This window comes from Centruroides sculpturatus, unplaced genomic scaffold (assembly GCF_000671375.1).
Source record: "Centruroides sculpturatus isolate CEXI.00-Female unplaced genomic scaffold, Cexi_2.0 scaffold1308, whole genome shotgun sequence".
Classification (NCBI taxonomy): domain Eukaryota; kingdom Metazoa; phylum Arthropoda; class Arachnida; order Scorpiones; family Buthidae; genus Centruroides; species Centruroides sculpturatus.
The window spans coordinates 103,690-114,392 of record NW_019385585.1 but is presented as its reverse complement, the minus strand read 5'-3'; the positions used below and the strand labels follow the sequence as shown (position 1 = coordinate 114,392).

At 32.5% G+C, this 10,703-nt stretch overlaps 1 protein-coding gene across 1 annotated transcript in view; it reads left to right on the top strand.

Moving 5' to 3' along the window:
* The first annotated feature begins 2,888 nt into the window (after positions 1–2,888).
* Positions 2,889–10,703, top strand: part of LOC111640335 (putative D-tyrosyl-tRNA(Tyr) deacylase 2) — a 19,802-nt gene continuing 11,987 nt past the window's right edge. Inside the window, exons 1-2 of the mRNA XM_023386347.1 lie at positions 2,889–3,164; positions 10,217–10,286. Coding sequence (XP_023242115.1) covers positions 3,063–3,164; positions 10,217–10,286 — 172 coding nt within the window. The 5' untranslated portion in view covers positions 2,889–3,062. The remainder of the gene's footprint in view (positions 3,165–10,216; positions 10,287–10,703) is intronic.

The window sequence follows — 10,703 nt, the reverse complement described above, 5'->3', positions numbered from 1 at the left end:
TGACAAACTATTTATCGTTTTATGACGAGTAAAATTTTTTCGTCGCGTTCGCGGCTTTTAAGTAATGCATAAACCTTCGAAACGCGAGGCATAGGCGGTGGCCCACGTTGCCCATGTCTTAAGCCGCCCTTGGTCATAGAAATGATATAATTTGAAAATAAATTATTTATAAATACGTATGTCAAGTTATATTTTTATTAGGATGCAATATATTTAAGAGTTTACGGCCACTGTGCCGGGTGAGACGTTGTTGAAACAAAAAAAAAGTTATGCATTCCATCACGTACATAAACAGTATCGTAATTCGCCAAGTGCAAATCAGCAAATTCGTAAAACTTTTGTTTATTTTGAACAATCCGGATAATCGAAAATCCGGATAATCGAGTTCTACTATACTTAAGTGTAATGAAATTAAATAAAACTTTATTACTTTTGTATAATACAATAAGTGTTTTGCGATTTTATATATGAAAATAAAAAAAGTAGCGTATTTTTAAGATTTGTAGCCTGAAGATAATTATCACTAGCCCAAAAAGTAGCGTGTCGCCAAATTTGAAATTTTTGTAGCGAGGGCACTTAAAAAGTAGCCCAATCCGCTACTTGTAGCCCAATCTGGCATCACTGCCTGACCCTGCGGTTCCTCTCGTACCGCGCAGGGTTATTTTCCCAACGACTTCCGTTTTCGCGGTTAGGGGTCTTCTGCCTTAGGGGCGTTTAGTCATAATTCCACGAACAATAGTTTCGCGCCACTGGCAACTCGACCAATCACATGTACAGTACAAAGTGTCCGTTACATATGTAATTAAAAATTTTGTAAAATACATCTATGCTGTACCATTGTGTAACAACACTGAAGAGGGGTTGGGAATATAAGCCAACTCGAAATGCATCTGAATTAGAAATTTTTAAATAAAACATAACGTTTGTAACCAATTGCTGTTCGTTCGTCTATCAATTATCGTTTTGGATTACAAAGACGCTACACACTGCATGAGACACAATTTGTTATAAAACTGCAAAAATCGTACTGCGCAAGCACAAACTATTTCACACGTGGACGACATTTGACTTATTCTTAGAATTGGACCACACCGGATTTTGCAGGAAAGGACAGAAATTTGTAAACAAGGCAATAAAGTAATTAGCAGCCCCTACACAAAAGACGTTCCTTTTGTCTAAAAGCCAGATGTCCATGACTAATTTGTGAAGAAAGCTACGCTAAATATATTGCTAGAAAATTCGAACTTTTATTTAAATATTACAATTTACATATATTATACATTATTATATTATAACGTTATTATACATACATTACCAATTTAAAATTATAATTTATTTATTTTTTTTTATATAGACAAAAATAATATAGATATTTTACACAGAGAAAAAGATACATATAAAAGAATATTCAAAGAAAGTATAGAAATAATCAAAAATCAAAATAGTATAAAAAAATATCCTAGCATCTCTATAAACGAAAACTGGTTAAAAATTTTATATACTAATTGTATTTACTACATTCAAAACACTATTATTATTGTGATCAATGTGCTAATTTATAATAATAAATATTGAAATGCTAAATAAATCAACAATCATACGTTGCAAAAATAGAATAGATGTCAGATATGTAAATTTGTATTAAATTGCAGAAGTTATGTAAATTCGTACTATATTGTCAATGCGTATCAAAGGAAATAAGGATTTTGTAAAACTGATTTATGAGTGGAAAGCATAATCAATCAATTGTGTACAACTTTAATAACAGTCGTACTCAAGGTATGCTTTAATTGAAGATATTTTTATAAATTCTATAAAACTTATGTATAGTTTTGTATATATATGTCGTTTACTCCCCTAATATTATACTTGGCTGAAAAAAAATGTTGAGAATAAGCTAATGTCACCGAAAAAATATCGAGAATAAGCTGTTACTTCAATTTATAGAACGTGTATGCATAAGTATGTTTTAGAATATTCGAAATTCTACAAAACTTGTGTATTTTTTATATGTATGTTCTATCCTATTTTAATGTTTTAGTTGCCTGAAGAGGGGCTTACCCACGGTTACGCGCGGAACGATGACTAACTCGATATTTTTACAGCTGAAAAGATAGATAATGTAAACCCTGTATTTTAATTATATATGTACCGATAATGGGGACATTGATATTAAAAAACTGTTTTTTTTTTGTGACGCGTTGGTAAACACAACCCGCACTTAAATATTTTAACATACTGTATTTTTTCACTGCCGCCGTCGTCCTTTATTATGTCTGTTTAAACTTTGTCTATGAATATTTTTAAACCAAAGTCGCCACATTCCATTTTATTTAACGTATAACGTGTTTTTCGACGTTGACAGTATGCTTATTCTGGATCGGACCAAGGACTTTACAGTATATAGTCTTCAGTATATAGTAGACCGGCCGGATGGCCGAGCGGTCAAAGTGGCAGCCCACCGCTCTGGGGAACCCGGGATCGAATCCGGACGGGTCAAGGAATCCCCAGGAACCCTTCGGGGGAGTGGTCCGTTCGGATATGTCGGGCCCGCTCCTCACCACCCGGTCGCCCCACTCTGGGCCTGGCAGAAGCCATAATGGGCCTGCCTTAAGCGGCCCTCTTAGTGCCCACAGGGCGGAAAGAGTATTAAAAAAAAGTATATAGTCCTTGGGATCGGACGAAGAAGCTGACGTTGTATATACGCCACGGTGCGGAAGAAATTGAAATTAATTAAATTGTGTTACACATTATTTTTTGAAATAACAGTTGAAAAGTAACAATGTATTGTTTATTATTTTTAAATTAAATTTAAATTTAATAACAATCCATCACAACAAGGTCTAGACCTTGATCACTAGATTTATTCTTTCTGCGGCAGGGGGCGTTATTAAACATGTTTTCAAACGTGTATTTTTCTTGTTGAGTAGACTTCCTGTTCTATGCTATTATTAAATAATTATTATTCTGTATGTGTCGTAAATACTAAGATAACACCTGGTAACCTGTGATAGGTTTTATAGTTTAAGAGGAATTATATAAAACGCCGCAATTAATTCGTAATGGCTACAGACTCGATTGGTAGAATAGTTATTCAGCAATGTCTGAATGCAAAGCTACAAACTAAATTAACGAATGAACAAGAAGATCCTGTATTCGTTAAGGTATAATTATACTTTACCGTAATTATTAATTTATGTTGGGTTAAAATTTGTATACAGTAATTTGATTTATTTCTACAAAATGGCCACAAAAACAGTCAATATACGTGGTAGAAATTATTTGTTGCCTTTCTCCAGACAAATTTCGGTTAATCTTTACCTAGGTGCACTGTCATGGCCATTGTCCCAACGGATGCCTCCCAGAGGAGAGCCACTGGCAGGCCACATAGTGCCTAACATCGCTAGTTATTGATTCACGGTAGTTCCTGAACAAAAGAGAAAAAAGGAAACATCTACTAAAAATATAGTTAATCTAACCTAACCTAACTGAAGCGAACAGTCGCCCATGACTGTGCATGTAGGTAAAGATTGACCCAAATTTCTTTTAATTTTTCCCAAGCTCTTCTGGAAATCTTCTTCCTTGACTGCATTGATGACAGCTGGAAGTAATTTTATTTAAGCAATTCTGGTATGTTATCAGGAATTGTTAAGTCTAATTGTCCTAAGTTGGAGCTGAGATTTTCTTTTATGTAACGTAAAGTGAGTTACCATATCACTGCATGGCCTGACCAAGGGATGCAGAAGCTAGTTGAGAAACCTTAGCTTTGTTCGGTGTCACAGAATTTTTGTTGATTCTAATTATGCTGCAGTGCCGAATTCATTTCGTACTACTACTAGACTCCTCCTGCTGCTAGAATTTTAAGTGGTATGGTCAGCTTGTTTTGTCTATGCTAACCTATTAGTGATGTCATTATTTTTGTTGTATGATTTGCAACATGGCTGCTCATGCTGGACTAAATGTATTATTTTTATATAATGGTCATAAAATTATGACAGTTATGATGATTATATTGTCTGCTTTTTTTTATACCTGATTGGTCTAACTTGCTAACTTTGCATCAGGTCTGCGGAAACCCTTGACTCCGACTCCTGATAATTTTAGTAGGCCGACTCCCAACTCTGGCAAAATTAAATACCAAGTCGTTTTATGGAGGGCAGAGGTGCTCATAGGGTGATACCCTATTCTGAACTCTGAAAGGAGTCCAGGGTGTTTACCCAAGTACTTCTATAGTTAGTATTTTTAATGTATAACTTACATTAATATTTATTTGTGTAAAAAATTAATTTTTAACAAATATTTAATAAGAAAGAAAGGAGGGTGATAAAATTCTACATCTACATATCTTTATTCTACAGCATTTGCACTTCATTTTTACCCTTCCAGAAAAGTTAGTCCAACTAAAAACTGTGCAATGTAGCTACTTCAACCCCTTGTTCAGGAAAGAAAAATATATATTCTGATCAATTAGTCTGGCTCATTCATAAAAATAAGAGTACTTATTTAGAGTAGGGATAATAAAGGAATGATTCAAAAATATTCAAATTCAATTCGGTCAAAATAATTTTACTACTAAACACAAGTACTACAAAGAAAACTATATATTTAATAAATTAAATTGCTGCATTTTGTATTTAAATTAAATGAATTATAACAAAATGCAAAAAGATTTTAAAAATTAATAAATATAAAATAAATTTTTCTTTCAATTAAATAAAACAACTAAATTAAATTTAAAATGCTGCAGTGGGAGTTGATACATTTTTTCCAACTCTGACAATTCTGGCCAGAAATTCTTCCCAACTTTGACCCCTCAGCCCTGTTCGACATGTGATTCAAGGCTACTTTGAATGCTTCTTATCTCCGCCCTCCTAGTTAATTAAATTTCTTACGTAGCTAGACATTACTGAACAATGGCCTGATTTAATAAGCTAAAAAAGAAATTTTTATTTTAATACTAGCTGTACCTGTGGTTCTGCCTGCACGGATTTTGCAGTTTGATAGAAATAACCCTCCCTTGGTACTTCATTAAGATTCTCAATCAGTAGTTGTTACTAATTTGGTAAAATTACTGATTTTTGTTTATTTCAAACTATGGCGCACTTTAGAAATACTACGGCGCTATCTATTGGTTACTTGACGAAACTGTTTTTACAATATAATTTGTATATTTTTTTAATGTATTAATACACCTAAGTACTCAAAAAATAAAAAAACTTATAAAAAAAATAAATGAAAACTAAACTGGAAAATTCTGAACTTCAATATAACATCAATTAAATACTATAATTTTAAACAAATCAAAAAATATTTATTAAGATAATGATGAAATTATAGGCAAAAACTTTTAAAAGATAACAAATTTATTCCATTTGCACAACAAAGCTGCAAAATTCGACCAAAAATATGTTTTCCAATACTTTTGTACCCTTTTCACCACATTAGGGGTGGAATTTTGAAAATTAATTTCTTAGCAGTTATCTGTAGGAATGCACTGTCAAAATTTCACCTCTAAGTAAAAAAGCTAAATTTAAAAACTCACGCCAAGTTTTATATAGTTTCTGGATACAAATTCACTGAGTTCAGCATTTATAAAGTTCCTTTAGTATTAACACAAGCACTTTTGGCGAGTGTATAACTGTCGTCTTCAGGTGAAATGAACAAATTTTAACGAAACGAACATGCAGAATGTTCCAAAGGAACAGAATATTTAAATTCAAACCAGGTGTCTGGAAATTCTGTTAAGAACGTACAAATAGTTTTTGATATGTTCAAATCTTTAAATTTTTACGATGCTAGCAGCGCATGCTTGGAAATGCTACCGCATTGGTGATACGATGTTAGGCACGTTTCGTTTTTTAGATGCCGATACAAGGCAATCCACACCCTGGGTAGATTGAGGGTGGGAACATTGCATGCTTTTGTAGTAGCTGTGAGAAGTGCTTCCTAGATGAACACAAGCCTTCAATTGTTGCAGCATTTAATTATTGCTGTTCTGAGCCAAACGGGTTGTAGCCTTTCTTGAGAACTTTTTAGCGAGCTCTGTAGAACATCTTCCTTTGGCTACATTGTCTTGATGCTCAGCAAGATGGTATCCTAACAGTATGAGAGAACACAGAGGAATTTATCAAATTTGTGCAGCAACTCTCAAGCATATACCGTACTATCAGTTTCACTTGGGAGAAGGAGCATGAGGAATCAATAACGTTCCTGGATCTGTGTATACAAAAGTCAGTTGAGGGGCTGCAATTTGCTGTTCATCACAAATCTGACAAGTTACTGTATATTATCCCGTCAGATGCTTTCCAACCATTGCGGTACATCAATGCCGCTATTGCTGCACTTGTTAGAAGGGCATTACTGCTTTTGTTGACGCAGCTAGCAGCAAAATTGAATTAGACATTGTCAGAGTAGTGATATTTCTCGCTGGATTCACGCATGGCAAATATGAACATGTGCTCCATAAGGTTAAAGACTCCCTATACCCATGTACCACGCTGTACAGAAAGGAAAAAGCATCCGTGATCCAGTCATCATTGCCGTATCTTGGACCAACCTCTACACACATCAGCCATATATTTCGGTGGTATAATTTCATACTGCCCATAACCCCTACCAAACCTATGTAGATGTATCTGCAATGATCGGGACAAGCTAACCATTTTAGAAAAATCAAGGGTTTACGTAATACACCTAGAAAATCCGGCAAAGGGAGCTATTAGGAGCAACAACAAGAATGCTCGCCTCCTACCTTGCTGAACTTCAAGACAATGTAGCCAAAGGAAGATGTTCTACAGAACGGCAATAATTAAATGCTGCAACAATCGAAGGCTACTTCGATTGTTGCAGCATTTAATTACATCTGGGAAGCGCTTCTCACGGCTACTACAGAAGCGTGCAATGTTCCCACCCTTGATCTATCCGGGGTGTGGATTGCCTTGTATCGGTGTCTAAAAAAACGAAATGCGCCTAACATCGTATCACCAACGCGGTAGCATTTCCATGCATACGCTGCTAGCATTGTAAAAATTTAAAGATTCAAACATATCAAAAACTATTTGCACGTTCTTAACGGAATTTCTGGACACCTGATTTGAATTTAAATATTCTGTTCCTTTGGAACATTCTGCTCGTTCGTTTCGTTAAAATTTGTTCATTTCACCTGAAGACGATGGTTATACACTCGTCGAAAGTGCTTGTGTTAATACTAAAGTAACTTTATTAACACTGAACTCAGTGAATTTGTATCCAGAAACTAAATTTCACCTCTTTAGGTCCAACAGTTTTCTCTGGGTGATGATGAATCAGTCAGTCAGGACATGTAATTTTATATATATAAATTATGATTACAGAAGTTTAGACTACTATGGTCTGTCTACAGAAAGAATCGACTTTGGCATTAACAATGAACATCGGCAGTTCGTTGCTTAGTCATGGCAAGTTATTTCCGTTTTCTTCCTTGTTTGTTAAACATGCTATTATAAACAGTGTTACAGAAGCTTCACGTTCTGGTATTGGAATACTAGGAAGTTTGCTGTAATAGTAGTTAAATGCATGATTCAGTTTTTTCGGTGAATGACTATCACATTTAACAGTTTAGCCATGTGACTGCCAGCTTCGAGTAGCCCACTTGACTGTTCATGGAGTACTTTATGTTATGTAGTTTTGGGGGTGTGGAGGCTCACCTCCACCTGGATATTGAGGTGCTTGCTATCGCTCACACCAAGGTGCACATTTACATGCAAAGCATGTAGAAAAGGCAGTAGAATGATATGTATTAAAAACTGACCTTTGGAGACGAATATCTCATGAACAATTTTGGGGGTAGTGTGAAACCCCTCATTCAGAGCTTTAATCTTACCCATTGCTATACATATCAGCTGGTGTCCTGTTAACCAAAAAGTATCATTATTAATTTATTTGTTATACTTTTTTTGGACAAAAGAGAAACTTACAATAAGAGTTTATTTACTTCAACAAAAAATAGATGAGTTTACAAAAAGTAATTTGATTAATTGATACAAATAAACTATTGATATCAATATCCACATTATCAAATATTTAATCTCATCAAGTCTAATACACTACATTAATTAAAAGAACAAACATTATCTCAGATTGAGGAATTAATGTACAAACATTACAAAGGTGTTTTTAACATTTAAATTAACACATTTATGTAGAAATACCAATTGATAATTATTGACTTTTAACTGTAAACATAAACACTTTATGATAATTTACATCATGTAATAAATGGAGGGAATCCTTAAAGGAACGTTATTATAAACTGACAAGATATTATAAGCTAGAAATTCCTATTGAAATGCTATATCATGATAGGTCTGGATTATCTCTATCATAGTCTCTTCAAGCAAGTCTGCTGGTTGAGCATTGAAACTGTAGGAATATCTCAGTTTATCCAACACATTCTTCAATCTAGCCATCCAATTATTTATTTTTTGATCCAGATAATCTTATGAACTGTATGTTAGAAGCTTGATTCTGTAGATCTTCCATTGTCAATTTCTTTTTGCAATTAAAAATTAGGCACTGAATGCTCAAATTTGAAAACAAATTTTAAAAATTTGAACCTTTTCAATTAAATTTAATTTAAACTCCAAATTGGTAAAAGATAACCATATATTTGGCCAATGATACTATCAATGAAATAATAATAATTAATATGAAATATTCAATAGATTCTATTGATATTCAGTTTTAATGTATAAGAAACAAAAAATGTATACATGTAAGCACCAAAAATTTTAAAGGCACGTCAATAAATTATTACATGTTAAGTCTGAATTTCAAAGAAATTACACTATACTCATTTATTAGTGTCTAACATATTAAAGCACTATTTAAAAATAAAACTTTTTAGTTTGGCAAATTATGCCAACTGCTAAGGTTCTTTGGATTTTGCATGATTTCTCAAGTATTCATAATAAGACTATTCCATTGGCGTGCAAGTCTAATTAGAGTGACATTTAGTAGTATTGATGAAAGGAACTAGAATGATAAATAGCAGTGACAGCAATGATTCACCATGCACACTGATATGTTAATAATTGTTAATGTTTTTAGATAATTTGCATATCAAGTAACTGAAGTAATTGCCTGTAAAAACTTATCATTAATATGAATCAGATTTGTACATATGCATGAATCAAATCCAAGATCAGTTTGTACAAATATGTTAAAATTAGGGGATGCATTTCCAGATATACAAAAATGAGTATCAACTGATATAATCAATGGAATGATTATTACCTCATGAATGTCAGATTTTTCTTGAAGAAAATCATATATATATTATTAATATATTAATAATATATAATATATATGTATTGATCCTAAACAATAAGGATGGTTGATGGTTGGCATGAACTCATTTTGGAACTCGTCAAATGGAACTTGTTTCACACCAACCATGAAATGTTGATGAGAATAGCAGAATGAAATGTTTACATCTAAATATAAATATATGCAGATGTGAACATTTCATTCTGCTATTCTCATCAACATATCATGGTTGGTGTGAAATGAGTTCCATTTGATGAAGCCTGAACATTTCATGCCAACCATCCATTTTACATCAACCAGCCATATATATATAAATGTATATTAAGGACTAAGTGATTAATATGGGTATTATTATAAACAATTCCCAGACATTATAATGACAACCAACATCAAGCATTTTAATAAATTTCATTCTTTTTTGTAATTTATCACATTGACTGGTCAATATGAATATTGCTGTCATCTGTCAGGCAAAATGATGATAATGACACTTTGAGGAGTGATCATCCAATAAAATATTTGATTTTTTTTATGACGAAATTATATAATTTTGTTAATAATACTTTTTGTTAACATTATTTTAATTAACACAGTTAATAATTACTTATCTTTTAAAAAATATTCCAATTTGTAAGTGAAATTTTCACAAGTTATTTTGTTGAATGCTATGTGCAAAGTATTTACCAAACTTAAATATATAAATGGCTTGCTGTATATTATATTACAGCGAATTTAATAACAGAGACGAATTTACATTTGTAATATTTACCAAACTTATTTTAATAATGACTATATTTATATAATGTGTGTTGATTAATAAAGAGTTTAATGTAATAAATAAACCTATAGTAATACTTGTGCAGCAAAGGGTTTTAACAAACTAATTATTATTAAATATTTTTATTAATAGATAAATCGAGGAATAGTTATTTATGTATGCTTTCTGAAAGGTGCTTCTGAAGAACTGGTTTATAAAATGGGTGAGAATTGAATATTTATAATAAAATTAAGATTGTTTAATATGCTTTATATATTATAGTATTTGAATTTAATCTATTTAAAACTCATAAACTTCAAATTATGTCATATAATCCTCTAAGAATAATTTTAAAAATACATATTCTAGAAAAAAAGATTTTAGTAATAAATACATACATGTCCTAAACTTAAGGATAGATGACATTTTTACATGAATAGAGAGAACTGTAGATGAATGCAGACAACTATTTACTCAATGTCTAACAAAGGGTAAAATACAGCAACTTGTAGCATTTTACAAATCAAAGCAACAAAAAATACATACTACAGTTGTACATAGGTGGAGAATAGATAGAAAGTGCTTACTAATAACCAGGCAGAGAGATCTGTCAATATGGAATATATGCAGGAAAGGACAG